Source organism: Pongo pygmaeus, chromosome 14 (assembly GCF_028885625.2).
Source record: "Pongo pygmaeus isolate AG05252 chromosome 14, NHGRI_mPonPyg2-v2.0_pri, whole genome shotgun sequence".
NCBI classification, from domain to species: domain Eukaryota; kingdom Metazoa; phylum Chordata; class Mammalia; order Primates; family Hominidae; genus Pongo; species Pongo pygmaeus.
Genome location: NC_072387.2, coordinates 56,495,630 through 56,512,353, shown reverse-complemented (window position 1 = coordinate 56,512,353; position 16,724 = coordinate 56,495,630). Strand labels below are relative to the sequence as shown.

The 16,724-nt window shown below is 38.0% G+C and overlaps 1 protein-coding gene across 5 annotated transcripts in view; it reads left to right on the top strand.

The window, feature by feature from the left end:
* The window catches only part of SUCLA2 (succinate-CoA ligase ADP-forming subunit beta), a 68,402-nt gene that overhangs the window by 13,729 nt on the left and 37,949 nt on the right, over positions 1-16,724 (top strand). For 4 of the 5 annotated variants that reach the window (XR_010123574.1, XM_063650853.1, XM_054447336.2 and 1 more), the window contains one exon: positions 14,379-14,507. The exons of the other annotated variant lie outside the window; for it this stretch is intronic. Coding sequence is in view for 3 of the 4 variants with exons in the window: in XM_063650853.1 (XP_063506923.1) it covers positions 14,379-14,507 (129 nt within the window). In the remaining variant the exon portion in view is untranslated. The remainder of the gene's footprint in view (positions 1-14,378; positions 14,508-16,724) is intronic. 5 annotated transcript variants of the gene reach the window in all.

Below are 16,724 nucleotides of genomic sequence, written 5' to 3'. Positions count from 1 at the left end.
TGTATTGTGATTTTTCTTATTTACAATTAAATCTATTAATGTTTGAATGATATAAGATGTCTTTTGCAACTTTTAATTTTTATAAGGAAGTATTTCTAAAGATCTAACACTAGATGGTAGTAAAAATCCACTCAGAATATAAAATTAAGAAGCATTGTTTTATTCTTAAGTGATATTCTATGTGATAGAATTTAGTTTGTAAGTTGTTTTAAAAATCCCATGACAGTAACCTCATATATTACCCAAAATTTACATAAATTATATTTTTACACGTTCACTTATTTTCACTACATTTTATTTTTATTTTCATTGACATTATATATCAGCATCTGTCATTTTGTTAGTTATGCTTTTACTTTTTGTTATGGTAGCCAGAAACAAGGTATAAATACCTGGACGAATTGAGATAGGAGTTCTATCCATAGTAATTCATCTTTATTGTAGTGAAGGTAGGATACTGAATATGTATTATTAAAGATATGTTAAGGCATTTGGGAAAAGGATCAAATTTGAGTTCGTCTTAAGAACTTGAATTTCCTGACAACTATTTAGGTCTTGTTGGGGATAAAATGTTTTTATTTTAATACTTGGTTAATAATAATACATGGTTATAATTCAGGTTAAAAATATTGTAGTACCAGTAAAACTGTTTGACCGAAGACATTATAAATTCTTTGATATTATCACATTAGACCAATGTAGAGTTGGTTGGTGTCACTTTTTGGGGTATAGCCATGTTTTTGGGAATCCCTGTGGCCAGATCTCTGTTGAACAACAAAAATTAGTCAGCTATTTAAACTACAAGGAGCACTTGTGATTGAGTTAATATCCCATGCATGGCAATTAACTAATCATTAGAAATTGCTTTTGTTAAAATGGGGAAAGGATTTCCTATTTAATAAATGGTGCTGGGAGAACAGGCTAGCCATGCAGAAAATTGAAACTGAACCCCTTCCTTACATCATATACAAAAGTTAACTCAAGATGGATTAAAGACGTAAATGTAAAACTCGAAACTATAAAAACTCTAGAAGGAAATCTAGGTAATACCATTCATTCACGACATAGACGCGGGCAAAGATTTCATGATGAAAACGTCAAAAGCAATTGCAACAAAAGCAAAAATTGACAAATGGTATCTAATTAAGCTAAAGAGCTTCTGCACAGCAAAGGAAACTATCATCATAGTGAACACACAACCTGCAGAATGGGAGTAGATTTTTGCAATCTATCCTTCCGACAAAGGTCTAATATCCAAAGTTTATGAGAAACTTAAAACAAATTTTCAAGAAAAAAAGCAAACAACCCCATTAAAAAGGGGGCAAAGTACATGAACAGACACTTCTCAAAAGAAGACACAGGCTGGGTGTGGTGGCTCACGCCTGTAATCCCAAGACTTTGGGAGGCCGAGGTGGACGAATTACCTGAGGTGAGGAGTTTGAGACCAGCATGGCCAACATGGTGAAACCCTGTCTCTACTAAAAATAAAAAAATTAGTTGGGCATGGTGGTGGGTGCCTGTAATCCCAGCTACTTGGGAGGCTGAGGCAGGAGAATGGCTTGAATCTGGGAGGTAGAGGTTGCAGTGAGCCGAGGTTGTGCTACTGCACTCCAGTCTGGGCAACAGAGCAAGAATCTGTTTCAAAAAAAAAAAAAACATACATATGGCCAACACACATGTGATTAAAAAGCTCATCACTGATCTTTAGAGAAAAGCAAATCAAAACCACAATGAGATACCATCTCATGCCACTCAGGTGGCTATCATTAAAAAGTCAAAAAAACAACAGATGCTGGCGAGGTTTTGCAGAAAACGGAATACCTTTACAGTGTTGACGGGAGTGTAAATTAGTTCAACCATTGTGGAAGACAGTGTGGCAATTCCTCAAAGACCTAGAGGCAGAAATACTGTTTGACCCAGCAATCCCACTACTGGGTATATACCCAAAAGAATATAAATCATTCTATTATAAAGATACATGCATCGGTATGTTCACTGCAGCACTGTTCACAATAGCAAAGACATGGAATCAACCTAAACATCCATCGATGATAGACTGGGTAAGAAAATGCGGTACATATACACCATGGAATACTCTGTAGCCATAAAAAAGGAATGAGATTATGTCCTTTGCAGGGATATGGATGGAGTTGGAAGCCATTATCCTCAGCAAACTAATGCAGGAGCAGAAAACCAAACACCGTGTGTTTTCACTTATAAGTGGGAACTGAATGATGAGAACACACGGACACAAGGTGGGGATCAACACACACTGGGGCCTGTCGGGGTGGGGGTGGAGGGAGGGAGAGCATCAGAAAGAATAGCTAGTGAATGTTGGGCTTAATACCTGGCTGATGGGATGATCTGTACAGCACACCACCATGGCACATGTTTACCTATGTAACAAACCTACACATCCTGGACATGTACCTCTCAACGTAAAAGTTGAAGAAAAAAAAAAGAATAAGCAAAGCAAAACTAAAACAAAACAGAAAACAATTACTTTTATTACTGACTTGTTTTTAGGAGATGTATCATAGGTTCTACTGGTCTTTAGTACCTTTCACATCCTGATTCTGGAAGGTATCTTCTATGGGGTTGGCGTGCCAGAAAATGAATTCAAGTACCTACTCTCTGTGTGATACTTTTGTTAAATTAGATTTCTTAACATGTGCCTAGTGCCTGTTGGGTACTTTTGGTCTGAGTCAAGTCTATTTAATAAATCACATTTGCTACTATATTTTTCTGGTAAAACAACTGCAGTCTTTTGCAAATGAGTGGGACATTTTCCTGTGTCAATTTTTGACTTTACCTGAAATAGTTATAAAATGTGCTTAAGAATTCTAATTTTACTTCGTATGATTTTTTTTAAATACACATCTTTATTTTTTATTTTTATTTTTAATTTTTTTGAGAGTCTTGCTCTGTCGCCCAGGCTGGAGTGCAGTGGTGCCATCTCTGCTCACTGCAACCTCCGCCTCCCAAGTTCAAGTGATTCCCCTGCCTCAGCCTCCTGAGTAGCTGGGATTACAGGTGCATGCCATGATGCCCCGCTACAGATCTTTATTATATCATATGTCTGCTTTGTCATTTAAGCCTTTTACATTTAAGCCTATTTTAAGGCAAATTTTAAAAAATACCAACAAGAGAAGAATTTAGGTTAAGAAAGTGAAAAGTAGGGCTGGGCGTGGTGGCTGACACCTGTAATCCCAGCACTTTGGGAGGCTGAGGCAGGCGGATCATGGTCAGGAGATCAAGACCATCCTGGCTAACACGGTGAAACACCGTCTCTACTAAAAATACAAAAAAACAAAAAATTAGCCGGGCCTGGTGGTGGGGGGCGCCTGTAGTCCCAGCTACTCGGGAGGCTGAGGCAGGAGAATGGCGTGAACTCAGGAGGCAGAGCTTGCAGTGAGCCGAGATTGCACCACTGCACTCCAGCCTGGGTGACAGAGTGAGACTGTGTCAAAAAAAAAAAAAAAAGTGAAAAGTAGAATTATTAATATATTTGAAATTTCAGCTACTTGCTTGAAATGAAATTGTTTTGAAAGTTTATTACTAAGATTTAAAAGTGAAGCCAAGTCGTTTGAACGTGAAATAGCTATTCATTCTACAGTGTTGAGTAAATGTGGAACTATAGTCATTGTTTAACGTTTACCCATGCAAGTTGGTTTCTTTCTAATTGGTTGTGGAATTAAGACAAATAGAGACTCCACTTTCTTCTATGTATTATTATTTCCTTTTTTTTTCTAACTTATAACCAATTGTTGACTTAATTTTTAGTTTAGTGAGAATTTAATATTAACTTTTCTCCTCAACTAGTGTTGCCTTTTCTGTGGCTTTTCATTTCTTTTACCAGTTGGTATAAAAAGAGAGTAAAACTAAAATGAAAATAGGCTGGGTGCGGTGGCTCACACCTGTAATCCCAGCACTTTGGGAGGCCAAGGCGGGCGGATCACAAGGTCAGTAGATCGAGACCATCCTGGCTAACATGGTGAAATCCTGTCTCTACTAAAAATACAAAAAATTAGCCAGGTGTGGCGGCAGGCGCCTGTAGTCCCAGCTACTCTGGAGGCTGAGGCAGGAGAATGGCGTGAACCTGGGAGGCGGAGCTTGCAGTGAGCCCAGATTGCACCACTGCACTCCAGCCTGGGCGACAGAGCGAGACTCCGTCTCAAAAAAAAAAAGGAAAAGAAAACTAAACTAAAGTGTTAGAATATTTTGAAGATTTGTTGGTCTGTACCTCCCCTGTTGAATAAAATTATATTTTATGGTTATCTATAGATTTAATTTGTCTGTATTCTATTTCAGTGGCATGACTAAAACTGAAACGCCTCTTCTTCAATCAGAATTTTTTCCTGCTCTTTAGATCTTTGTAAAAGCTAATAATTATGAACGGCCTTGCTAGAGAGAAAATGAAGAATACCCTTTCATTTGAAATTTATAGAGGAACTGAAAATTAGACCATCATTTCAAACATTTCTCTTTACTTAGACTTGCTAATGTTCTCTTCTTTAGCCTCAGAAGGCTCTGAATTCTTTTATTTAAAAAAAATTTTTTTGATATTGAAAGGAGTTCTAATACCAAGTGCCCATAGTTTAGCCAAACTTCAGAGGCTAAAAGCATAGTCCTGTACATGATTGCCCTTACTTTAGACACCAGCCTCAATTTTGGTGGTCCCCAGGTTACCCTCATTTCTGACTAGCTAGCTACAAATTTGAGGGTTAATTCCTTAGAACGACTCACAGAGCTCAGGAAAATGTTAAACTTAGGATTACAGTTTTATTATAGCCAAAGGATATAAAAATCATAACCAGCCAACAAGGTCTGGGAGGGTTCCCAAACACGAAGTTTCCACTGTTCTCAGGAATGTTTTGTCTTGCTAGCATCTTAATGTGTGGCAGTATGCAGAATATTGCCAACTCAAAGCTCCCCAAGCTTTTGGTGTTCAGAGATTTTTTTTTTGATTGTCAAAAATATAACAAAAAATTTACCTTACCCATTTTGAGTATGCAGTATAATAGTGCATTCTCAGAAAGAAAGAAGGAAGGAAGGAAGGAGGGAGGGAGGAAGGAAGGAGAATGTTAATTTCTCTTTTGGTAAAAGGAACAGAGTAAAACAATTTGTGCACGTTTTGTGCAACATCTCCAGAACAGATCTCCAAATCTTTTTTTTCTTTTCTTTAATTTTTCCAGAACTTTTTTGTCTTGCAAAATTAAAACTATTCATTGAACAGCTCCCTTTTCCCTCTCCCCCTTCCCTTCAGCCCCTGGTAATCCCATTCTACTTTGTGTTTCTACAAGTTTGAGTATTTTAGATACCTGAAGTAGTTGTCTTTTTGTGACTGGTTTATCTCAGCATAATGTCCTCAAGGTTTATTCATGATGTAGCGTATGACAAAGTTTCCTTATTTATGGCTGAGTACTATTCCATTTTATGTATATACGGCATTTTCTTTATCCATTCATCTTTTGATGGACATTCAGATTGCTTTCATCTCTTGGCTATTGTCAGTAATGCTACAGTGAACATAGATGTTCAAATATTTCTTTGAGATCCTGTTTTCATTTCTTTTGGATGTATACCTGGAAGTGGGATTACTGGATCATATGGTAATTCTATTTTTAATTTTTTTGAGAAGCTTCTATAATGTTTTCCATAGCAGCTGTACCATTTTATTTAATTAATTATTTTTTTGAGACAGAGTCTCGCTATGTCTCCCAGGCTGGAGTGCAGTAGTGCAGTCTTGGCTCACTGCAACCCCAGTCTCCCGGGATCAAGTGATTCTCCTCCCTCAGCCTCCTGAGTAGCTGGAATTACAGGCACCCACCACCACACCCTGCTAATTTTTAAATTTTTGTATTTTTTTGAGACAGAGTCTCGTTCTGTTGCCCAGGCTGGAGTGCAGTGGTGCGATCTCGGCTCACCACAACCTCCGCCTCCCGGGCTCAAGTGATTCTTCTGCCTCAGCCTTCTGAGTAGCTGGGACTACAGGCATGCACCACCATGCCCGGCTAGTTTTTGTATTTTTAGTAGAGATGGGGTTTTACTATGTTGGCCAGCTGGTCTTGAACTCCTGAGTAAAGGTGTTCTGCCTGCTTTGGCCTCCCAAAGTGCTGGGAATACAGGCATGAGCCCACTGCGCCTAGCTGAGCTGTACCATTTTATATTCCAACTAACAGCAGACAAAGCTTCCAATTTTTCTGCATTCTCGCCAACATTCATTTTCTGTTTTTTTGGTAGTGGCCATCCTAAAGGGTGTGAGATTGTATTTCACTGTGGTTTTTATTTTCATTTCCCCCGTAATTAGTGATATTGAGTATCTTTTCATATGCTTACAGGCCATTTGCCGATCTGCTTTGGAGAAATGTCTATTTAAGTCCTTTGCCCATCTTTAAATTTTTTTGTTTGGGTTTTTTATTTTTTATTTTTTTGGTTATTGAGTTGTAGAAGATCTTACATATTCTGAATTTCAGCTGTTAACCAGATATATGAATTGCAAATATTTTCTCTCATTTTGTAGATTGCCTTTTTACTTTGTTGATTATTTCCTTTGCTGTGAAGTTTTTAAGTTTGATATCGTTCCATTTGTCAATTTTTGCTTTTTTTCTGCCTGTGCCTTTGGTATCATATTTAAGAAATCATTGCTAAATCCAATGTCATAAACTTTCTTCTCTCTGTTTTCTTCTATGAGTTTTATAGTTTCAGGTTTTATGTTTAGGTCTTTAATCTATTTTGAGTAAATTTTTGCATATAGTAGTATATGGTAAGGATCTAACTTCATTCTTTTGCATGTGGATATCCAATTTTTCCAGGACCGTTTGTTGAAGAGACTGTTCTTTTTGCCCTCTTGTGTAGCTTTCGCACCATTGTTGAAGATCATTTAATCATATACCTGAGGGATTATTTCTGGGTTTTCTGTTCTATTCCATTGGCCTATATGTCTATTTTTTTATGCATTATCATACTGTTTTGATAACTGTAACCTTGTAATATATTTTAAAAGAAGTGTGAGGCCTCTAGTTTCTTTTTTTTTCTCAAGATTGTTTTGACTGTTCTGGATCCTTTGAGATTATGTATGCATTTTAGTGTATTTTTCTATTTTTATAAAAAAAAAGCCATTGGAATTTTGATAGAGATTACATTGAATCTGTAGATTGCTTAGGGTAGTATGCACAGTTTAACAATATTAAGTCTTCCAATCTGTGATCACAAGATGTCTTTCTATTTGTTTGTGTCTTTTTATTATTATTATTATTATTTTTTTTTTTTTGAGATGGAGTCTCGCTCTGTCGCCCAGGCTGGGGTGCAGTGGCATGATCTCAGCTCACTGCAACCTCCACCTACTGGGTTCACACCATTCTCCTGCCTCAGACTCCCGAGTAGCTGGAACTATAGGCACCCGCCACCATGCCCAGCTAATTTTTGTATTTTTAGTGGAGATGGGGTTTCACCATGTTAGCCAGGATGGTCTCGATCACCTGACCTCGTGATCCGCCCGCCTCAGCCTCCCAAAGTGCTGGGATTACAGGTGTGAGCCACCGCGCCCTGCCTGTTTGTGTCTTCTTTAATTCCCTTCAGCAGTGTTTTGTAGTTTTCGGTTCATAAGTCTTATGCCTCCTCGATTAGGCTATCCTTAAGTATTTTATTCTTTTTGTTTTAACTGGAATTATTTCCATAATTTCCTTTTCACATTGTTCACTGTTACTGTGTTAAAATGCAACGTATTTTTGTTTGTTGATTTTGTCTTCTGCAACTTTGCTGAACTGATTTATTCTAAGAGTTTTTTGTGTGTGTGTGCAGAATCTTTTGGGATTTCTACATATGACAACATCTCATCTGCAAACATAGAATTTTACCTTTCCTTTTCTCTTTGGATGCTTTTTATTTTTCTTACCTGATTTCTGTGTCTAGGACATCTAGTGCTATGTTGAATAGAAGTGGCAAGAGTGGGCATCCTTGCTTTGTTTCTGATGTTAGAGGAAAAGCTTTCAGCTTCTCATTTTTGTGTATGATGTTGGCTGTAAGTTTTCTTTTTTATTTTTATTATTATTATACTCTAAGTTCTGGGATACATGTGCAGAATGTGCAGGTTTGTTACATAGGTATACACGTGCCATGGTGGTTTGCTGCACCCATCAACCTGTCATCTACATTAGGTATTTCTCCTAATGCTATCTCTGCCCTAGCCCCCCACCTCCCGACAGGCCCCGGTGTGTGATGTTCCACTCCCTGTGTCCATGTGTTCTCATTGTTCAACTGCCACTTATGATGAGAACATGCGGTGTTTAGTTTTCTGTTTTCTGTGTTAGCTTGCTGAGAATGATGGTTTCCAGCTTCATCCATGTCCCTGCAAAGGATATGAACTCATCCCTTTTATGGCTGCATAGTATTCCATGGTGTGTATATGCCACATTTTCTTTATCCCGTCTATCATTGATGGGCATTTGGGTTGATTCCAAGTCTTTGCTATTGTGAATCATGCCACAATAAACATACGTGTGCATGTGTTTTTATAGTAGAATGATTTATAATCTTTGGGTATATACTCAGTAATGGGATTGCTGGGTCAAATGGTATTTCTGGTTCTAGATCCTTGAGGAATCACCACACTGTCCTCCACAATGGTGGAACTAATTTACACTCCCACCAAAAGTGTAAAAGTATGCCTATTTCTCCACATTCTCTCCAGCATCTGTTGTTTCCTGACTTTTTAATGATCACCATTCTAACTGGCATGAGATGCTATCACATTGTGGTTTTGATTTGCATTTCTCTAATGACCAGTGATGATAAGCTTTTTTTCATATGTTTTTTGGCCGCATACACGTCTTCTTTTGAAAAGTGTCTGTTTTTCATATGTTTTTTGGCCGCATAAAGTCTTCTTTTGAAAAGTGTCTGTTCATATCCTTCTCCCACTTTTTGATGGGGTTGTTTGTTTTTTTTCTTGTAAATTTGTTTAAGTTCCTTGTAGATTCTGGATATTAGCCCTTTGTCAGATGTATAGATTGCAAAAATTTTCTCCCATTCTGTAGGTTGCCTGTTCACTCTGCTGATAGTTTCTTTTGCTGTCCAGAAGCTCTTTAGTTTAATTAGATCCCATTTGTCAATTTTGTCTTTTGTTGCCATTGCTTTTGGTGTTTTAGTCATTAAGTCCTTGCCTATGCCTACGTCCTGAATGGTATTACCTTGGTTTTCTTCTAGGGTTTTTATGGTTTTAGGTCTTACATTTAAGTCTTTAATCCATCTTGAGTTAATTTTTGTATAAAGTGTTAGGAAGGAATCCAGTTTCAGCTTTCTGCATATGGCTAGCCAGTTTTCCCAACACCATTTATTAAATAGGGAATCCTTTCTTATTGCTTGTTTTTGTCAGGTTTGTCATAGATCAGATGGTTGTAGATGTGTGGCGTTATTTCTGAGGCCTCTGTTCTGTTCCACTGGTCTATATATCTGTTTTGGTACCAGTGCCATCCTGTTTTGTTTACTGTAGCCTTGTAGTATAGTTTGAAGTCAGGTAGCGTGATGCCTCCAGGTTTGTTCTGTTTGCTTAGGAGTGTCTTGGCTTTATGGGCTCTTTTTTGGTACCATATGAAATTTACAGTAGTTTTTTCTAATTCTGTGAAGAAAGTCATTGGTAGCTTGATGGGGATAGCATTGAATCTATAAATTACTTTGGGCAGTACGGCCATTTTCATGATATTGATTCTTCCTATCTATGAGCACGGAATATTCTTCCCTTTGTTTGTGTCCTTTCTTATTTTCTTGAGCAGTGGTTTGTAGTTCTCTTTGAAGAGGTCCTTCACATCTCTTGTAAGTTGTATTTCTAGGTATTTTATCCTCTTTGTAGCAATTGTGAATGGGAGTTCACTCATGATTTGGCTCTTGTTTGTCTATTATTTGTGTATAGGAATGCTTGTGATTTTTGCACACTGATTTTCAGTTTCTCATTATCGTGTATAATGTTGGCTATGAGTTTTCTTATATGGCCTTTATTATATTGAGGTTGTTTCCTTCAGTCTTTGTTGAGAATTTTTATCGTAAAAGGGTATTCAATTTTGTTAAATGCCTTTTATGTATCAATTGAGATTATTGTGGTTTTTGTCCTTCATTCTGTTAATAGGATGTATTACACTGAATTTCTGTATGTTGAACCATCCTTGTATTCTAGGAGTTAAGTCCCACTTGATCATGATGTAAAGTCCCTTTAATGTGTTGTTGAATTCAGTTTGCTAGTATTTTGTTGAGTTTTTTTTTCAAAATTATTTTTTCAGAGCTATTAGCTTGTAGTTTTCTTTTAATACCTTCTGATTTTGGTATCATGGTAATGCTGGCTTCATAGAGTGAGTATGGAAATTTTCCATCCTTTTCAATTTTTTAAAAAGAGCTTGGGAAAGATTGGTTCAGTTCTTTAAATGTTTGATAGAATTTTCCAGTGAAGCCATTTGGTCCTGGGCTTCCTGTTGCTCAGAAGTTTTTGATTACTGATTCAGTATCATTACTAGTTATAGAGCTGTTCATATTTTTTATTTCTTTATGATTTTGAAGATTGTTTCTAGCAAGTTATCAATGTCTTCTAGGTTATTCAATTTGTTGATACATAATTTTTCATAGCAGTCTCAGACTGTTTTTCTGTGACAGTTGTAATGTCTCCTTTCACTTCTGATTTTTGTTATTTCAGTCTTTTCTATCGTTTTATCGTTAAAGGGTTGTCAATTTTATTCACTTTTTCAATGAGCCAATTTGCAGTTTTGTTGATTTTTTTTTTTTCTATTCCTTGTTTCTTTTATTTCTGCTCTATCTTTATGATTTTCTTCTTTTTGCCAACTTTGGGTTTAGTTATTCTTTTTCTAGTTTCTTGTGGTATTAATATAGGTTGAGCATCCCAAATCTGAAATTCTGAAATCCAAAATGCTATAAAATCCTAAGCTTTTTGAGCACTGACATGACACTTAAAGGAAATGCTCATTGGAGCATTTTGGAATTCAGATTTTTAGATTTGGGATGCTCCAATGGTAAGTATAATGCAAATATTTCAAAATTCAAAGAAATCCAAACAAAGTCTTCTGGTCCTAAGCATTTCAGATGAGGAGTACTCAACCTGTAAAAAAATCAGGAGCTGGGTGTGTTTTCTCAGTTGTGGCAAGCTGTGTCAACTTCTCTCTGGGATGTTACACATTTTCTGGTTCTGCCATGAGCCTGTGTACTCTCCTTTGTTCTCGATGCCCCACAGGCATCCAGAGTATGCTGGTTCCCCATCAGCACCCATGTCAGTTGAGACAGGAAACAGTCCCTTGGACAGCCCTCCAAGAAGCTGGAATGTTGAACATGTGTTCTACTCTTCTCTTTCTCTCCCAATGGAGAAGCTTCTTAATCCCAAACTATGTTAGTTTGGAGAGGTGGGGGGAAGGATGCTGATGTGGATGAAATGAAATGGCTTTTCTTACCAATTTCATTGCAGATGTTCTTGGCTTTGAGCTTACCTGGGGTACTGTGACTTCCTAATTGGTTACTGTCATTGTCATAAAAGGTTTTTGGATCATATATTGTTGCTAAAGTCAGTGTTTTTGTCAGGGAGCAAGGTCTTGGGCTTCCTATTTTGTCATCTTGCTGACCTTGGTGTCCAGAGTTTTCATTGGGGTTCTATGGTGTAGGCATTAAATGAAAATTTTTTTTTATTTTAAATTTTTATAGAGACAGGTTCTTACTATGTTGCCCAGGCTGGTCTCGAACTCCCGGACTCAAGCAGTCCTCCTGCCTTGGCTTCCCAAAGTGCTAGGATTACAGATGTGAGCCACCACACCCAGCCTGGGTATCATTGATTGAATCATTGTGTGTGCAGTTGACTTAGCCCATTTCTTCTATGCAGAGTGGGTTGATATAATTTGGCTGAAAGCCCCAAACCTCTAATCACATTATCAATCTTTCTGGCATGGCCATTGCCCGCCTGAGGCATCTCCTTAGTGTAAACTGTCTAGGGGCCCACCGTGAGGCTCCTTGGTAGCATCAACTATCAGATGTGGTCGGAGGGTTTAGAAGTTACTTCCAAGACCCTGGGGACAAAAGTCATCCAAATTCCTTGTTACAAATATATACAGAAATCGAATACATGGTACAAAATCATTTTTTCCTAAATAAAAGTTTAACACTCTTAAAAAAGTGATAGATTCTTCTTCTTTTTAATTTTTGTTATTGCCCTATTTTAAGTATTTGAAGGACTGTTTCGTTCTCTAAACAGTAATGAATGCAATACTATTCCTTTAATTTATACCTTAAATGAGTATGTTACTAAAACACTAAATGCTAGGATAGAAAAGTGGAATTAGGCTGGGCGCGGTGGGTCACGCCTATAATCCCAGCACTTTGGGAGGCGAATCACCTAAGGTCAGGAGTTCGAGACCAGCTTGGCCAAGATGGTAAAACCCTGTCTCTACTAAAAATACAAAAATTAGCTGGGCATGGTGGTGCATGCCTGTAATCCCAACTACTTGGGAGGTTGAGACAGGAGAATCCCTTGAACCTGGGGGGCAGAGGTTGCAGTGAGCTGAGATCGCACCATTTCACTCCAGCCTGGGTGACAGAACGGCACTCCATATTAAAAAAAAAAAAAAAGAAAAAGAAAGAAAAGTGGAATTAGTCTTTTGATTAAAAAAAAAAGTTATCATGCCTGTTCTTTTTTCTGGATGTAATAGTATGTTCATTGTAAAAAAATTTTATTTGGAAAATAGTTGCATTTAAAATAACAAAAGTCTTTTAATGTTTTATTTCCCACTCTTTTATTGTTTCTGTCAATATGGAGCACATTGAAACGCACTTTATGTTAAAAAATAATACAATTGAGAAAACGACCTAGGGCTTTGTATCATTTTTTTCATACATAACACTACATGTAAACATACACTACATTACCCACTACAGATCAGTATTTTCCTGTCAGTAAATAATCTTTAAATACAGTTTTACTGTTTCTCTTTTTTTATGTTAACATTATTTCTAGTTTAATGCATAAATTAGTAGTTCTATTAGATAATTTATGATTTTTTCTTGATTGATTTTCAAGGCCTTAAAGGTTAATAATTATTAGTATTGATACCTTACCTTCTCATATTGTTCATGACAATAGCCAGAGCTATTCTTTCAAACTAGTTAGCTTTCTCTTTTATTTATTTTATTTTACTTTTTTTTTGAGACAGGGTCTTGCTCTGTCCCCATGCTGGAGTGCCATGGTGTGATCACAGCTCACTGCAGCCTTGATCTCCCAGTCTCAAGCCATCGTCCCATTTCAGCCTGCTGTGTAGCTGGGACTAAAGGGGCATGCCACCATGCCTGCCTAATTTCTTTGTAGTTTTTGTAGAAATGGAGTCTTAACTATGTTGCCCAGGCTGGTCTTGACTCCTGAACTCAAGCAGTCCTCCTGCCCTGGCCTCCCAAAGTGCTGTGATTACAGGTGTGAGCCACTGTGCCTGGCCAGCTTTCTTTTTTATTGTCTTGCAGTAGGGCTAGAGCTTAGACTTTCTCTTTTCTTAGGCTTTTTCTTTGAAATATCTGTTTTCAGGATTTTCTAGTGTTTATGCTTTAAGCAATACTTTTAATGTCCCCTCAGTTTTTATGAAAAATGCATAGGTTATATTTCACATATATATGTTTACATATTTGGTGTTAAGTTTTTTTTTCTTTTCTTTTTTTTTTAATTATACTTTAAGTTCTGGGATACATGTGCAGAAAGTGCAGGTTTGTTACATAGGTGTACATGTGCCATGGTGGTTTGCTGTACCCATCAACCTGTCATCTACATAAAGTATTTCTCCTAATGCTATCCCTTCCTTTGCCCCAACCCCGACAGGCCCTGGTATGTGATGTTCTGCTCCGTGTCCATGTGTTCTCATTGTTCATTTCCCACTTATGAGTGAGAACATGTGGTGTTTGGTTTTCTGTTCCTGTGTTAGTTTGTTGAGAATGATAGTTTCCAGCTTCATCCATGTCCCTGCAAAGGACATGAACACATTCTTTTTTTATGGCTGCATAGTATTCCATGGTATGTGTGCCACATTTTCTTTATCCAATGTGTCATTGATGGGCATTTGGGTTGGTTCCAAGTTGTTGCTATTGTGGTGTAAGTTTTTGTGTATATTTTAAATCTGTTTTCCTTGCAGGCAAGCCATTATTTTCTTCTTTTTTTACTTTTTTTTCCATTGCTTTAATTGAATATTTATAAGAGGGCACTATGCTGGAGATGTGAGGATAAATTCTCAAGAAAATTTTAAAATGTGGGTAGAGAGTAATAGATGCTTACATCTGATATTATGCACGGGTAGGTTTTAAAGTTTCATTGATGAGTCTAAAATAAATCTAGGGTTTTGGTTGTTTCCTTCCCTTGCCAGGGTCCTGTATTAATAGGAAGTTCACATGGTGGTGTCAACATTGAAGATGTTGCTGCTGAGACTCCTGAAGCAATAATTAAAGAACCTATTGATATTGAAGAAGGCATCAAAAAGGAACAAGCTCTCCACGTATGTTGTATTCCTGAAAAATTTCTAGCTTATGATTAGAGAATTATGATACTTAAAGATAACTGGACAACTGAAGTAATTGTCAAAATTTATTTAAACATTTTGAGTGTCGGGCAAGTTAATAGCTTGTTTGAAATAGCTCATTTTGGAATTATTTACAATTTTTTCATATCTCTATAAATATTTCAGTGTGGATTCTTTTAGAAGAGTCACTGGCCGGGCATGGTGGCTCACGCCTGTAATCCCAGCACTTTGGGAGGCCATGGTGGGCGGATCACGAGGTCAGGAGTTTGAGACCAGCCTGGTCAATATGGTGAAACCCCCGTCTCTACTAAAAATACAAAAAAAATTAGTCAGGCATGGTGGTGCATGCCTGTAGTCCCAGCTACTTGGGAGGCTGAGGCAGAAGAATCGCTTGAACCCAGGAGGCGGAGGTTGCAGTGAGCCGAGATTGTGCCACTGCACTCCAGCCTGGGCAACAGAAAAAAAAAAAAAAAAAAGAGTCACTATACCATTACCCTATCTGGTAAAATTAACAATAATTTCTTTTCTTTTCTTTCTTTTTTTTTAAGACGGAGTCTTGCTCCATCGCCCAGGCCAGAGTGTAGTGGTGCCATCTTGGCTCACCACAACCTCCGCCTCCCAGGATCAAGCAATTCTCCTGTTTCAGCCTCCCAAGTAGCTGGGACTACAGGCACCTGCCACCATGCCTGCCTAATTTTTTTGTTTTTAGTAGAGATGGGGTTTCACCTTGTTGGTCAGGTTGGTCTCAAACTCCTGACCTCAGGTGATCCACCCGCCTCAGCCTCCCAAAGTGCTGGGATTATAGGCGTGAGCCAGCACGCCCAGCCAACAATAATTTCTTAGTATCATCACTTAGTCATTCAAATTTCTCTAGTTGTTTCAAATCAATTTTTCATCTACAGTTTGTTTGACTCAGGATCCAAATAAGGTCCTTCATTGTTATTTTATTTATTTTCTTTGAGATGGAGTCTTGCTCTGTTACCTAGGCTGGAGTGCAGTGTCGCCACCTTGGCTCACCGCAACCTCTGCCTTCTGGGTTCAAGCTATTCTCCTGCCTCAGCCTACTGACTAGCTGGGACTACAGGCACGCGTCACCATGCCCGGCTAATTTTTGTATTTTGCTTTAGTAGAGATGGGGTTTTGCTATGTTGGCCATGCTGGTCTTGAACTCCTGACATTAGGTGATCCGCCCTCATCGGCCTCCCAAAGTGCTAGGATTACAGCGTGAGCCACCGCGTCCAGTCCCTTCATTGCTGTTGACTGATAAGTCTCACAGGTCTTTTATAACTTATAGGTTTCTCTTTTCTGCTGTCATCTTTTTTCTTTCAGTTTAGTTGTTGAAGAAACTGAGGTGATTATTATTCATTGTTTTCCGTAGTCTGGATTTTATATCTCCATGGTTTAAGTGGTTAAACATTTAAAATATTCCTGTGTCCCCTTTATTTTCTGTAAATTGTATAGAATGGATGGGACACTGTCTTATATATCTCCATAATAGAGCTGTGGTTTATGAATGATTTTAAGAATTTGATAAATGCTGTGGTCCTTCTTTCAATTCTTTCAATTTGTATATGTTCACAATAAAATTTTGCCTACAGTTTTACTGGTTTTCTCTGTTGTCCTTGTGTGCTGCTTCCCTCCATTCTTCCCCCCACTAAAAAAAAAGCCCCCATTGAGTTTAATATTAAGGCCTTGTGAGAGTTGCTTGGTAATATTTGTAATGCTGCTATTGAATTAAATTGTTTGCTTTGGATATAAAAATAAGTGACTCATCTTTTCATTTGTTTGTTTTTGAGATGGAGATTCTTGCTCTGTCGCCCAGGGCGGAGTGTGCAGTGGCGCAGTCTTGGCTCGCTGCAATGTCCGCCTCCTGGGTTCAAGCAATCCTCCCACCTCAGCCTCCCAAGTAGCTAGGATTACAGGCATGCACCGCCATGCCCAGCTAACTTTTTTTTTTGTATTTTTAGTAGAGACACGGTTTCACCATATTGGCAGGCTGCTCCAGAACTCCTGACCTCAAGTAATCTGCCTGCCTGGGCCTCCCACAGTGCTGGGATTACAGGTGTGAGCTGCTGCGCCTGGTCTAATGACTCATCTTAAAAGAAGAATTCGAATATTGGACTTTGAAGTTAAACATTTCTTTTTTTTTATTATTTATTTTTATTTTTTATTGTTTTTGAGACGGAGTCTCAC